The sequence below is a fragment of the Myotis myotis genome, unplaced genomic scaffold (genome assembly GCF_014108235.1).
Source record: "Myotis myotis isolate mMyoMyo1 unplaced genomic scaffold, mMyoMyo1.p scaffold_m19_p_2, whole genome shotgun sequence".
Taxonomy (NCBI): Eukaryota; Metazoa; Chordata; class Mammalia; order Chiroptera; family Vespertilionidae; genus Myotis; species Myotis myotis.
Window position 1 is genome coordinate 202,912,766 of NW_023416324.1, and position 16,312 is coordinate 202,929,077.

General features: G+C 36.6%; 1 protein-coding gene across 1 annotated transcript in view; it reads left to right on the forward strand.

The window, feature by feature from the left end:
* Positions 1-16,312, forward strand: part of NCAM2 (neural cell adhesion molecule 2) — a 427,198-nt gene that overhangs the window by 244,517 nt on the left and 166,369 nt on the right. Inside the window, exons 3-5 of the mRNA XM_036352515.1 lie at positions 1,743-1,949; positions 3,792-3,935; positions 11,818-11,955. Coding sequence (XP_036208408.1) covers positions 1,743-1,949; positions 3,792-3,935; positions 11,818-11,955 — 489 coding nt within the window. The remainder of the gene's footprint in view (positions 1-1,742; positions 1,950-3,791; positions 3,936-11,817; positions 11,956-16,312) is intronic.

The window sequence follows — 16,312 nt, forward strand, 5'->3', positions numbered from 1 at the left end:
ATCATGAAAGTGTCCTTATTTTTGTTAAATATACATACTAGTGAAACAAGAATCTAAAAATACAGATGTGGGTAACCCGTGCAAATTAGAAAGCTTGCATGTATTTTTTCCTACACATTGGTGACTATGGTGACACGGCTCTATAGTTTCATTGTACCCTCAAACACAGACACCTGAAACACAATAAATAAATATATCTGAAGTTTATGGAAGTTAGAATGGAGTCAGATCCTCAGAGAACTCAGAGTATGTCATATGTAGCAAAAGGATGTTTATACTATGTTTTCAAGAAAATAAAAAGTGTAATTGTAATTTTTTAATTTCTCCAGTGGGTCACTCTTATCGGGAAAGTAACATGAAAAGTTTTATTGAAATCTATGAATTATTAGAGATTCCAGAAAAAAATAATATGATGGCCAATCTATGAAAATCCAGAGTAAACTCTCCATAATAATAAAGTTGTATACCATATTATTAATAATAAAAATATACAAAATATTTCACATAATATTATCTACATTTTGCTGTATAAAATGAGATTTTTCTATTGTTCAAACTTATGCTCATTTACATCTCTATGGAGTGGGAACTTGAAAAAAAAAAAAAAAAAAAAAAAAGCTGCCCTAAATGAGTTATCCTATAACTGCTATGGTATTTTGATGTGTTCAGAAAAACAGAAAATAACATAACTGAGATCCATTTAAAATGTAAACTGTCATGCTTTTGCTCTAGCATGTCTAATTTGATGTAGAAAGGATACTAATTTGTTTCTAAAGCGATTTGTTGGTAGAAAAATAAGAAGGAACAATTTTCTTCAAAGAGGTCCTGCAGATGTTAGCTAACTTGATGCATTTTCCGGGATACTTTTGAGTTAGTAGTGCATGCTGCTCCCACAAATTATTTCTCAAGCAATTAGGTGAAATACATCATTTTTGTGACTAAAAGCAAACACAGGAATCTTCAGCTTTTACAAAGAGGATAATAACCTAGATTCTGAATTGGAAAACTTAAATATATGTTTACCCTGTAATGCTTTGGTTGTAATTGCCTCGCAGGATAAGTGGCATTTCAATGCATTCTAATTATCATGTGACTATATAGTTAACAGTTTTAGCTTAAAATTATGAAAGTACTGATTTTGAGAAAAGAGATTAGGGCCTCATATTAAAAATACTCATTGGTCATATCTGTACAAATAGAAAGACTTGGGATATTCATTCAAAATTTAGTATTAAAACCAAAGTTTATTTTTTATGACGTTTACATTTTTATGAGCTCTGCTTTATCAGGCAAAAAAATTCTAACTCTTGACCCTAACAAAGGGAACCAAAGAGGTGAAATCATGTTAGTAATCATGATTCTGCTCAGATATATCTGTCAATAATATATTTCTGACTGAGTGGCCAAGGCAGTTTTATAATGTACCTTAGTGAAAATCCATAGATTACTATGGTAAGTATTCAATTATCATAGCTTACATGTTATGCCTGATGTTTCCTATGGAACTTTTGGGTTTTGCTTACTCAAATGGGATTGACTCTTCAACATTGGATAAATAAGAGAACATGTGTTCTAACATTTGTGTTTATTTTCAATTTGGTAAGATTTTCAGATTTCCAGTCTTTCCCTATTTAACTTTTTTTCAAAATTGTTAAAAACTGTTACATAATAAGTAAATGCCAATGCAAAAACCAACACTTGAATCATATTCTCAAACATTTCTTTTCCACGATTCTTTGCAGCAATTGGTGAGCCTGAGAGTATAGACTGGTATAATCCTCAAGGAGAGAAGATAATTTCAACACAGAGGGTGATGGTACAAAAGGAGGGTGTCAGGTCACGATTAACCATCTACAATGCAAATATAGAAGATGCGGGGATCTATCGTTGTCAAGCAACAGATGCCAAAGGCCAGACACAAGAAGCTACAGTTGTTTTGGAAATTTACCGTAAGTCATGTATTTATTAGTTGATTGAAGTCGTGGTTAAAAACTAAACACAGAATAACGTGTGTTTAATAAAAACTAATAGGCATCAAGAACTATTGGAGTAGGCAGTGTTCTTTAGACCTTTACAGATGGCAGCTTATTCTATTTTACCACACTGCAACTCTAAAATAGAATAAATAAAAGGAATTAGTTAATCATAAACATATAGATGGAGACAATTATGTCGGTGAAATAATATAAATGAAAATGCTTACATTTTCTCAGGCCAGTGTGAAAGCAGTGACCAGTCTGGAATGAGAACTGGGGAAGAGTCAGTGAGCAGGAGTAGACAGAGGAAAAGCTGAAAGCTCATCTAGTGGAGACGGGATATCTAGCCGGCTTCTGCACCACCAGGCCTCTTGTTAGCAAGCATCTCCATGCGCACACGTCATTTTATGATTTGAAATCCATCACTTCTTTTCCTCTTCTCACTCTTAGGAATCATTACCCTCCTTAAGAACACTGTTGACTCTCTGGGTTCGAAACCAGGCTGCATCACTTCATTTAGTGGTCTTGAGCAATCACCTAACCCATCTGTCTTTAGTTTCTTCACCTATAAAATGGGTATAATAATAGTACCTACCTTATACATAGTTATACATAGATTTTTTTTTTGAGGGCTATATTAATATTACATAAAGAACGTAGAACAATGCCTTACAATTAATATGTGGTAGTTAGCATTTCTACCAGTGAAAAAATTATAAAGATTTTTGAATACTAGCTAATAAGGCATCTCTTCTTAGAACTTTGTTTTTTATTATTCCAGGAAAAGGATTTTTTTTAAAAAAAGCCAAAGTATATCCCCAGCATGGCTCCCTCTTTGATGAGCAGGGGGATTGTTGGCACATTGTCGCCCTTGTTTTCTTGATTTGGCCTCTCCCCCATCCCCCATTAGTTTCTGAGCTCATATTTGGAAAGATTCTTTCTTTTTTAAAAATCTTTATTGTTGAAAGTATTACACAAGTCCTCCTTTTTCCCCCATTAACCTCTTTCAGCCCGCTCCCACCCCTCCCCAAGGTCCTTACTACTCCATTTTCTGTGTCCACAGGTTATGCATATGCATACAAATAAGAAATAGTTTTCTTTCTTTATATGTTGCAAAGGAAGATCCCCAATATTTTATTTGTGAAAATAAAGAAATCCATTATGTTTTCCTTAGCAAGAACACTCAATTACTTTTGTGAACATTTCTCATCAAGCATACATAGCCTGTTCATTCACTAGTTGGTCACATTTATTGGATGTCTTCGACATGGCAGACAATATTCTGAGTTCTAGAGACTCAATAATGATTAAAACAGGAGATGTCACCAACCACTAGGTGCTGATATTTTAGTAAGTAAGCTTTGAAAAAATGCATAGATGCTACTATCCATGCTATAGGACAGTGAGAGCGGGAAGGAAGATGGCTTTTTTAAAAAAAATCTTTGAAGGTCAGGCAGGCAGAAATGGGAAGGAATTTAAGATGTGCCAAATTCGGACTGTTGAAGGAATTGAAAAGACGACAATTTACCTGGAGCACGGAGCACAGGAAGAGAGAGAAATTGGGATCAGAGTTGTGGGACAGACTTCAGTTCATACAAGACCTGGGGTAGGATTGTAAGGACTTCAGAATTTCTTCTCAGCGATTCGGGAAGAAGTTACCAGGCAGAGGAGTCATATAATCTGATTTAATGTTTTCCAGGATCCTGTTTTGATTAATTATTTCATTATCACATCAATCAACACAGATTCTGGAACAGGTTATTGAGAGAAATAAGCGATAATACTTTTATGGTTTGTTTTGCTTTTTTTATACAGAAAAGCTCATTTTCAGAGAAGTGGTATCACCTCAAGAATTCAAACAGGGAGAAGATGCAGAGGTGGTTTGCCGAGTCAGCAGCTCGCCTGCACCTGCCGTCAGCTGGTTGTACCATAACGAGGAAGTCACCGCTATTTCCGACAGTTAGTATTTTGGTAACTCCCTACGTCATATGTTCTAATAATATTGCCACTTTTCCAAAAACTGAATCTGCCTGACCAAATATAGAAGTTGGAATTTTTTTAAAATACATTTTTATGGATTTCAGAGAGGAAGGGAGAGGGAGAGAGAGATAGAAACATCAATGATGAGAGAGAATCATTGATTGGCTGCCTCCTACAGGCCCCCTACTGGGGATTGAGCCCACAATCCAGACATGTGCCCTTGACCGGCATGGAAACTGGGACCCTTAAGTCTGTAGTCCAACTCTCTATCCCAGCCATGGGCAAACTACGGCCTGCGGGCCGGATCCGGCCCGTTTGAAATGAGTAAAACTAAAAAAAAAAAAAGACCGTACCCTTTTATGTAATGATGTTTACTTTGAATTTATATTAGTTCACACAAACACTCCATCCATGCTTTTGTTCCGGCCCTCCGGTCCAGTTTAAGAACCCATTGTGGCCCTCAAGTCAAAAAGTTTGCCCACCCCTGCTCTATCCACTGAGTAAAACTGGCTAGGGCATAGAAGTTGGAATTTGTGACCCTAAGTGTCAATTGACTATTTTGAGAACCTTAAAGTTGTATATCAAGGGTGGGCAAACTATGGACCTCAGGAAAATTCAGCCCTTTTCTGTTTTTGTAAGGTGTTATAAGAGCACAAATAAGCTTAATAGTTACATATCATATACTAGAGGCCTGGTGCACAAAATCTGTGCACTTGGGGAGGGGGTCCCTCAGCCCAGCCTGTGCACTCACAGTCTGGGAGCCCTAAGGGGATATCCAACTGCCAGAGATGGGAGAGGCTTCTGTGGAGGTGGGAGAGACTCTCACCAGCCATGAGCCTGGCTTCTGGCTGAGCAGTGCTCCCCCTGTGAAAGCACACTGACCACCAGAGGGCAGCTGCTGCATTGAGTGTCTGCCCCCTGGTGGTCAGTGCACATCATTGTGACCAGTCGTTCTGCCATTTGGTCAATTTGCATATTAGGCTTTTATTATATAGGACTAGAGGCCTGGTGCACGGATTTGTGAACTGGTGGAGTCCCTTGGCTTGGCCTGTGGGGATCGGGCCAAAACCAGCTCTCTAACATCTCCTAAGGGGTCCCGGATTGGAGAGGGTGGTTTTCGGGTGACGCACCCTGGAATCAGGTTCCCTCCTCTCTGGTTCCGTGTGCATCACCCGAGAACCACCACTGCCAAGTAACTGCAGCTTGGCAGTTCCTGCATTGAACATCTGTCACCCTGGTAGTCAGTACGCATCATTGCTACCCGTCGGATGGCTGCGTAGGCTTTTATATATATAGATGGCTGTTTTGAGCAGCTATGACACAGGTGGTTTGATCTACAAAGCCTGCTATAGTTATCTTCAAGAGATTTACAGAAGAGGTTGCTGGCCCCTGCTCTATTCAAGAAAAAAAAATTACATGCCAACAGTACAAGGATACTAAGTAAATTAAGGAATTAATCCCGATGCATTCAAATTCTACATATTATCATTCAAACATGATTCCATGGGCTCATTATACTTAAATTGAAAGTGACATCTATATGAATCCTGTTTATTATTCTGGCACTGTTCTTTCAAAGCCACCTACGTCTTTTAAATATTATGGTAAGATGCATATGGGTAATAGGAAGAAAAGTACATGCATTCAAATTGTCTTTAAGATTTTGATTCAGACTGAGCTAAAAATCTAGATTAATACGACATCTGATATTGAAAGCATAATTTGCTTACATTATGCTGCTTTACCACTGTGCGTTGGGAGCATTTTCAATTTAGAATAGTTTTCAATGCACCTGCATTTCAGAGAGATACAAAATAATAGAATCTTTTAAAATACTTTCCCTCTTGGATTATTTTGTTTTGTGATTCTGAGATTTGAACTTTTACAACATAAAAGAAAGAAAGCTGAATATCTGTTTTTGAAAATAAACAGAGAATGTATCATAATTATTTATTAATCTTTTCTTTAATTTTGAAAAAAATTGGACTTTGATATTTTAAAAAAGCTGACTAAAACTCTTATATTATAATGTTAGTGAAAATAATACTTTATTTCCTCTTATTTTATTTTAGGATAACTGCTTCAGATTTTATTAACAAGCTACATGCATAAATTAGGCAATATATTTTCAGCTTTTTGCCTCTCAATAAGAAAGAAAAGGTAGTTCTTTTATGACAATTAAATGACAATGTCTAAACATTTTCAGATTGCCTAATTGGGGGCTTCAAGTGTGCATCTGGTTTATTGTAAACCTTCATTATAAAAGGTATTTGAAATAAATTGCACTTTTTAAAAGATGCATAGAACAAAAGCCTTGAAGCAATGACTGATAGGCAAGTGTAATGTGATGGAGGAGTGATACCTCTAGGTTAAAGCTTACAGCTTTTTCCTGGATCCCAGGATGAAATGATGAGAAGCTTAGATTCCTTTATGGCAAAACTCTTTATTTATTTATTTATTTTTGCCCTAAAGCGTAGAACAACTTTTCTAACTGGTCTGTACCTCATTCAGATTCTTCATCTGTAAACCCTGGGCTATTATATCTACTTTAAATAAGACACTAGGCATATAATAAATATTTGTTAAATGAACAAACAAAATATTTGCCACTATATTCATTTTTCAATAAATGATATTTTTTTCTCATTCCTTCTCATTGATGTTTTAAATCTTGGGAATCAATTTTACCAAAATTATATGCGTTCATATTATATAAAAAATCAGAATATCCAAGGTGGATGAAGTTATTAAACTAGATTTAAAAATGAAATGTAACCCTGAATTGCATGGTAGGAAAATTTTTTTTAAAGAAAAAGGACATAGTGTTGCTTTCACTGGAGGACATAAAGGGTGTAGATGAATTGTGAGGAAGGAAATACTTTTCTAGCCTCTTAATATCAGAGGAACATTTATTATCCAGCAATGTGTATGTTTATAATGAATTTTCAAGAAGTAATATTCTCGCCCTAACTGGTTTGGCTTAGTGGATGGAGCGTCGGCCTGTGGACTGAAGGGTCCCAGGTTCGATTCCGGTCAAGGGCATGTACCTTGGTTGTGGCACCTCCCCAGTGGGGGGTGTGCAGAGGCAGCTGATCAATGTTTCTAACTCTCTATCCCTCTTCTTTCCTCTCTGTAAAAAATCAATAAAATATATTTTAAAAAAAGAAATAATATTCTCCATCTGGTTATACCTCATGTGGTCTCTTTATTAAAGCGACTGAAATAAGATTAGGCTCACAACTATGAAAGGAACAGTTATGGGGATTTAGAATAATGTAGTGTGCCCAGGTAACTTCCTGGAGCCTTTGTGTGGTACAGGAGTAAAGTCTAGAGTCTCCAGATGAAACCATGAAGACTTGGAAATGTCCATCTCCTTAGCTGTGCTATTGGTATGAGGTGTGTGACAAATGCTCAGAGTTAAAATTCCAATGGAATATTTAAAGTGGAGTTTTCCATGTTATTTGTTGAAAGGAGATTCATATGCTAAAGAATCCAAGCATGTAGGGAATAAAGGTGACATTTTTGTTATAAAAATGTAATATCCTGACAATCATTGTCATTCTAATAGAGTAAAAGAATTAGATTATCTGGTTTAAGGTTTTCAATGATCTAGATTTAACTAAGTATTTTATTATAGCATAATTAATGCAGATTCTGCAATATATTATTGAGGGAAATAAGCAACAGCTCCTTTATCTTTGTTTTACAGAAAAACTGGGCTATTGCTGATGTCCATTCAACCTCAGTCAGTTTGAATATTATCTCTGAAACTTTCTAAATGTTTTGATTATTGCCTAACAAAGTGCCCTTTCTGCATCATAAACTACAGATAAAATCATACTGTTCAATAAAACGTTTATGTATTTTACTTCCAGTATAAGATTCATTCAACAGTTATTGAACACCTAGTCTTCAAAAATTAGTATGCTACATCATGGTTATTGATGGTTAACAAGGTAAATAAGTTCACTGGCTTCAAAATACTAATAATTGGTAGAAAAAAATAGATAATTCAGTGAAAACAAGGTATGCTGCTCTCTATGATAAGTAAAGTGCAATGACAGAGGATGATAAAAACAAAACAAAACAAAACAAAACACCTAAACTAGTTAAAGCAGAGAAGGGTTTCCAAGATGCCTGCAGAGAGAGATGTGACCTTTAAGTATGAACAGGTAAAAAGTGGTGGAGAGAACAGCACATGCAGTGGTCCAGTGGTGAAAGACAGCATGAACGGAACTTTTCAGAAACTAGAATATGTTCATTACATATTCTAGAATTTATAAATAAGTACAACTAGAATACATATACTAATAAAGTTAAGGTATTATTTGTTAATGGAGGGCTAATAAGAAAGGAATCTGGAAAGGTTATGCCAAATCAACACAGCCTTGACATATTGGCTAAGGAATTTGGAATTTTTCCAAAGGGGACATCACTGAAGGATTTAAATCAAGGCAGTGACATGAGCTGACATATATTTGAGAAGGTTATTAGTGATTCAGTGAGGGAAATGAATTGGCTTGGAGTCAAGGAAAAACTAGGTTCTGAGAACAATTCAAATCCGAATGAAATAACTGCTGATGGGAGGAGATTGAGACTAAGAATGATAAAGGGAGGTGTAATAGGACTTGGGATTTGATTGATATGCAGACTGAGGGAAATGGAGAAGTCAAGGTGGATATAAGACATTTCACTTGGGCAAATAGTTCCATGACTTATATTTACCTTGGGCAATTAGTTCAATGTAAAGACATTTGAAGACAGAGCTGGGGAGTACCATATGATAAATTTCAGGTGGTGGTAGTGAGCTAAATTTTAAAAATGGTGAGATTGAAGTACTTACAAATCTACTCAGTAGGTACATCTGATAGGATGTTAAATAGTTCTGGAATTAACATATGGTCTCGTCCAGTGGTCGGCAAACCGTGGATCACAAGCCACATGCGGCTCTTTGGCCCCTTGAGGGTGGCTCTTCCACAAAATACCATGTGTGGGCTCGCAAGTACAGTGTGATTAAAACTTCGTGGCCCATGAGCAGAAGTCGGTTTTTGGAAAGGAGATAGACGAAACAAGTATACAAGATGAGTGTGGATGGGAAAGTTGGAAGGGGTCGACCTCAGCGAACGTACCTCAATCAGATGGAAGACGTTTTTAGCAAAGGCCAGCTTAGGAGTACCCTAGTTAAGTTAATAACACTGTACCTACCTATATAGTTTAAGTTTAAAAAATTTGGCTCTCAAAAGAAATTTCAATCATTGTACTGTTGATATTTGGCTCTGTTGACTAATGAGTTTGCCGATCGCTGGTCTAGTCTGAAGAAAAGGTGGGTCTCAAAATATAGATGGTAACTGAGGTCAGATGAGTAGATGAGACAAGCCATCAATGGCTGTGGGATGAAAAGTAAAGAGGACTTAGTAAAGAATCTGCTTAAAGAATCACAAAACAGATACTTTATTGGGTATTATCTCATTTCATTTAATACTTATAGCAATAATGTAAATTTCAGTTTCTGTATTATTGAGAAAAATCAGTTAATTTCTAACAGTTATTACTTCTAATATCCATAGTTAATGTGTGATTGACTGAAGCAATGCATTCCTCAAATGTTTCTGCAAACACATAGTAATGATCTACTTTGGTTTAATAGCTTGGTGACACCATTGAATAGAAACTTTATACACATAGTAACAATTTGACATCCAATTTTCATGTAGTTTGCTTTCTGGATGGAAAAATTGTATGTAATTAAACATATACAGTAGTATGTATTCATTCAGATTTAGAAGATAATAACTAGTTTCCTAATATTCTAAGTTTTGTCTCAGACAGTAGAAATGATCTATGAAGTGGCCATTTGAAATAAAATTTTTCAGTTGGAAGGAACATTGATTTATTTCCATTGAAATATGTATTACGTAGATTCTAACTCTTCTTTCTCTTTCTAAAACAAGCATTGCTTTTCTCATGAAAATGATGCTGTCCCTTACTATTTTTCTTAATAAAATCAAATCATTCAGTAACATTAGAGTTAAAAGATTATATTTTAATAAGTTAGAATATATAGTAATAATATCACACTGATCTAGGAATGATTAGTGCATTCTCTCTAAATTTGAACTTTTTTTACTTATAATTGCTTTTCATTTTAATATCCAGCCACATGCTTGAATCAAGGATCTGTTACTTGACTTTCAAGCATTATGAACTTTTAGGAGTTCTGAGTTACTGTGTTATTCTTTAAAATTTCTTGCAGATTGACTTTCTTTCTCTCTAATATTTCTTTTGATGAGAATATTCACCAGGGGAAAACATCTACATAAGTGATTTTTTCTCTCTTCTTGGAGTCAACATAAGAAATAAACATTATTTCTTCTCCTGGCCTGAAAGTCTTGTGTCTGTAGCTTTATGATCAATATTGTTTTTCTCTGAGGGAGCCTCTGAACCAAAACATTTCTGTTTTATATTAATTACCTCTTGCTTACCTGTTTCAATGATCTCCTATAATCTGATCACTGCCCTATTTGTAATTATATATCCCAAACTTCTCCTCTTGCACTAAGGATTTGCTATGGCAAATGAACCCCAAATCTGAGTTGAATCCTAAATCACCTAATACTATAGCTGTTTATTTCTCACTCATGCAAATCCAGGTGGCATCAGGGGTACATTCAGTAACTGATGCATCTATTCAGGAATCCCATCCAGGGCTGATTCCTGATTAGATGCATTACTTTACCTTTTTCTCATGTGGCTTCCATGTTTACCTTAATTTCCTAATCAAGCCATCAGGTAGGGGAAGGTCAATCACCATTGGAATAGCTCCAAAAAAGTAACCTTTAAGAGTTTAACAGGCAATATCCTAGAGGCGTACACCTTAAAATAATAGCATATCTACTTTTCCAAAAGGCCCCATGATGTTTTAGTGTATCTCTCTTATTCACCAAGGTATCTCAATTATATTACCAGCAAATGAATGATGTTAATTATATCTATATATGCATTAACTAATGGAATTTAGGTTATTGCTACTACAGGTTTCAAAGTAGGACTAGATGTCATAACACTCTTAAATTGATAAGAAGGGACAAGGTCTTAACACTGCAACAAAACTGTGATGATTAAAAACTGAAGCCAGAGATGGAAAGTACTGTCAGGCTGAGATGCTGCTAATGATAGCCAGATTATTTTAAGCAATCACTAATGCATGCTTTATAATAGCTTATTTTTACATGAATGCATGTGCACACAAAGCACATATAAAGAACCTTAAAATAATATTAATGAAGTCTAATCTATTCATTCCTAAAATGGATTATCTTGCATTTAGAAAAAAAGAAAAGCCTTCAAGTAAATTCAAGATATGACCATTTTACATGTCCTCTATGTGACTTGAATATTATTATATCATTTAGCAGCCTCCTCAGGGTCTGCAAAATTATTCCTTTAATTATTGTGTGAGGAAGGATATTCAATCAATTTTCTAACTGTTTTCCATACCCAAGTTGCTTCACACAGTATTTGCAGTCGAAACGTTTTCATGTTTGCAATATCTAATCTGCCCACATTGTTCTTTTGTGGATCATTTCTGCATTCAGAGTACCAAGGGGAAAATAATAGCCTAACCATTTTATGTAGAAATAAAATCTTGAATGTATTTTAGAGGAAAGGTGTAACAAGTCAGTGTGGAGTGGAAAAATTGAAGTCACAAAATTACATTTTACTTTCAAATTTGGATTTGTTTGTTGATGAAATGTTCGAAAGTGTCAGACAAGTGCCATATTTTTAACTCTTGGCAATTTGGAGCAAACTGGACTCTGCCTTCAAATACTGATATAATTTCCTCCCTTTGCTTACTTTCCAGATCGGTTCGCCATGTTAGCCAACAATAATCTGCAGATTCTCAACATTAATAAAAGTGATGAAGGTATATATAGATGTGAAGGAAGAGTGGAGGCTAGGGGTGAAATTGACTTCCGTGATATCATCGTTATTGTAAATGGTAAGCAGAGAATAATTTGTACATATTTTATTGCTTTGTTTTAGCAAAATGTTTATTAAAAAGACTACCATGTAAACTCAATGCTCAAGAATTCTCTAATCAACTTCTATGCGGAGAGGAAATATTCTCACCTCAATGATAGCATCTGGTATATGTATTATATCCTCAAGGACAGGATCCACGACTTATTTAACATCATCACCCCTCTCCTAAAATATCTCTGAGAAGATAGTTGCCTTTGCTGACACTGTAGTTATTGAAAGAATTCCAAATGAGACATCCTTAAGTATTATCCTTTATTTTATTTTGATATTACATGAAATACTTGTTGCTGTTCCTTATAGTAATCCATTTGATAGTCTTTGCAGGCTTTCTCAAATTGAATAACTGAATCTTTAAGCTTACCCTTTCAAGTATTAATGGACCTTAAAAACTAAATTTCTGGCATTATGATGGCATCCCCTTCATCCAAAATTGGCATTCCCTGCCTGCATTACTGTGACATTCTCTGAGAACAACAGATATATTTATGTTATAATACATGTAATCTAATCTCTTATCAATGCATGGCCATTGTATTTCTTTCACATCTCAAATATACTCTTGTCTCTGTAACCATGCCTTTCAACAGCTCTGCCTTTTCCATTTTTTCCCCTTGAATTGATACAAATTGTTTTCTCTACTCTCGGTCTCACAGTTCCAACTTCTTCTCCATCAAACCTTTCAACCCTTAAAATTTGCATGAGGTTCTCATTATCTTCAAGACAAAAATCAAAGCCACTTTTCTTGGCAAAGGAAGTTTTTTATGGTCCAGTCTCTTCTCCCTAAGCTTTGAGCCATGAACAACCTATGGGTCAGCCATATGGCAATACTCGTAGTAACTACATAAATGCACTTTTATGTTTTTCTTTTTCTTTAAAATACCAAGTAAATAATAATTATAATCACAGGATTCTATAAGAATAATATAAACTATTATTTTTATAACAGACAAGATATGAATTAAAGAGTTAGCTACTTCCTAAGGATTACGGAAGAGATAGGGGAAAATAAATGTACCTACTTCCATATCTTCTCCCCGAGTTATCTCTCTGGTTTCTTAAAGAGACTGAGAACCCTAGACTTTTCATATAGATCTAAAAGAGTTACTTTGTCTGTCCTTTCCTGGAACCAAGGTAATTTAACCACAATAGTATGCTCAAAGAGAAAGAAAATATTGACTCGCTGCCATTTTTTTTATCCTTCTCTATAATTAAATGGACTTTGTGAATAGCAATAGAATGGAATGGTACATGTGGTGTTGTAAATGGAATTCAGGCAAGGCTGGTAGAAACTACACATGCTCCTGGGGGAACCAAAGCACTAGCCTTTCGAGGAGATCTAGCTTTACAGGCCGTTTTTAGGCATGCAGCCTGGAAAGACTATTTATTAAGAGTACCTCAGACTGTAATGGTTTTGACCTTCAATATAACAGGAATAGTTCAGTGCATGAAGATAGGTTTAAATATAGAGTTGTGTATATGTATCTATATCTGTAAGTACCTCTAATCTCTTTCTCTTTTTATTATACACTAGAGCAGGGGTGGGCAAACTTTTTGACTCGAGGGCCACAATGGGTTCTTAAACTGGACCGGAGGGCCGGAACAAAAGCATGGATGGAGTGTTTGTGTGAACTAATATAAATTCAAAGTAAACATCATTACATAAAAGGGTACGGTCTTTTTTTTTTTTAGTTTTATTTACTTCAAACAGGCCAGATCCGGCCCGCGGGCCGTAGTTTGCCCACGGCTGCACTAGAGGCCCAATGCACGAAATTCGTGCAAGAGTAGGCCTTCCTTCCCCCGGCTTCTGGCACCGGCTTCCCTCTGGCACCCGGGACCCGGGCTTCCTTCACAGAGGAAGACCCTACCCACTTGCCACAACCCACTGGTCAGTGACCTGGGCCTCCCTCTTTGGGGCGATCATGGAGCCCCCAATTGATTGCCCTGCCAGCCTGTGGCTGGGCCTCTCTCTGCGGGGCGATCATGGGGCGATGGCCAGGCCCCTGACCAATCGCATCGCACCCGCCTTGGCTGGCCTGGCACCGCTGGGTGTCATAGCATGGTCCCGGATGTTTGTCCAGATAGCCATTCCACTGTTTGGCCATTTGGTCGATTTGCATATTACACTTTTATTATATAGAATAATAAATAGAACTGACTTACAGTAGCTTTACTAACAGTAGCTATTCAGTTTGTTTATTATTGCCTTAATTATTGTTGTTATTCATTAATTCTTGTCTACTGTGCTTTGTTTTCAAAAGAATTGAAGGTGGCATATATAAGTGTATTTTGTCATGGGCAAATCCTTGTGCTCAATATTCTCTTATAAAAATGGGGATTATAATTTTAGTTTCTATATATAAAGTTTTTAAGTGCCAAGTTTAAGATATGTAAATATTTGCTACTAATATGGTACACATTTATGTAAAAATTAAATTATGAACATCTTTTTTACACTAAAACATTAACTTGAGTCTGATATTAAGAAGGAAATACATTTGGCAGACATAGCATGTTAACCACTTGTATCCATTTTGTGATTATAATTTCTGTTTTAATACATTTGTAACATGTTCTAATCTGTTTCCACAGATTACCTGTGTTAGTGTATTTACAATTACATTTATTTTGAAGGAAGGGTTAGTCGGGTATGAGTCCATCCAATTGACAAAGTTTGGATCATCAAGCCTTTCCTGGTCTCCATTCAATCTGGAGTTAGTTCTATAGGTGCTGGGGTCCTTCCCCAGCAGGTCCAGGGGTCCCCAAAGGTGTGGACAGAGTCGGCGAAGAAGGAATGACACGGAGACAGCATTCAGTTGATCAGCAGCCTAGCCAGGATCTCTAGCCAAGTTCTGGTCAGGATCTCCAGTGAAGTTCTGGTTAGGATCTCCAGCGAAGTTCTGGTTAGGATCTCCAGGCCAGGTTCTGTGTCCATGTTCTCTTGCTAGGTTCTCCAGCCAGGTTCCCCAGGTTCCCCAGCCAGGTTCGGTCACCAGATTCTGTAGCCAGGTTCTTCAGCCAGGTTCTGGCTAGGTTCTCCAGCCAGGTTCAGTCACCAGGTTCTCTTGCCATGTTCCATCCAGGTTCTGTAGCCAGGGTCTGTCTCTAGGTTCTTTTGCCATGTTCTCTCTCTAGGTTCTGTCTCTAGGTTCTGTGTAGGTTCTGTGTCTAGGTTCTGTCTTCTAAGTTCTGTCTCCTGTTGTCTTGTTACATCTGTATTTATACCAGTTGATTCCAATCCTATCAACCTCTATTCCAAAGGTTAGGGTGCTTCTTATCTCCATTCCAGGGAGTAAAGATTATGTAGCTTAAGCATGATTGTTTGTAGTTAAAGTGATTAACTACCCACCTGGCACTAGTTAAGAGGTTTTATTCCCTCCCTAACTTCAGCGGAAAATCCCTACCTGGGGAAACAACCTTTCTCAGAGAGGTAACCTTGGTTAAATCACATAGTGCCAAGAAGGTGAGCAAACATATTAAGAACAGTATGCCATATATGCCAGGTCCCTTGAAACAGCAAGGATGGACCGGCTCCCGGCATATAGGTTTATTTTTTATTATTCCAAGGTTCACATGAGATAAACACTGGAATGTGTTCTTTAAAGTTACTCAGATCAAACATGTAGGTTATGTTCCTTTTGTCTTCGACACCCTGACCCTCCCCAAAGCAAAACATTCTCCTCCCACATCCCACTTTCCTCCAACAGAATCAACTAGAGGAGAACCTCATCTGACTTCTTGCTTGAACATCGCTTTATCTCCGGTTCTAATTAGTCTCATTTTCCCTTTATAACCACAGGCTCTCATGCCTTAGAATTCTTGGAACCTCTTTTTTTCAAAATAACACTTTTAATAAAATCAACCATCGATTTATTCCTCTTCTGGATGAAGCAGTTGGGCCCTGCCAAGGGACAGCACTGACTCATGCCCCCAGACGTGTGCTTTCCCTCACATGCTGCCTTTACTTCAGCGGAAAATGATTCCGTTCCAGTTTTATTGACTCTCCTGCTAACTGGCTCCTTTTAAATCTTGAGCTCTCTTTAATCAGATTCCTGTATTTTTCTTTCTTATACAAACTCTTGAATATGTTTCACTGAAAAGTTTGAGGCTGCAAAAATAACAATATTGCAAAAGCAAGACCTTTATCCACATTACCTTATTTTTCTTGTTACATAATTTGACTCATTTTATGTCCTTCCCAATTTACATTGCAAGTCTTCTCTCTTATTCCATCTGATGTGGGGTTTTTTTGTTGTTGCTGCTAAAAATGGGACAATATTATTCTGAATTACATGATTAATGTGAAAATCTCAGGA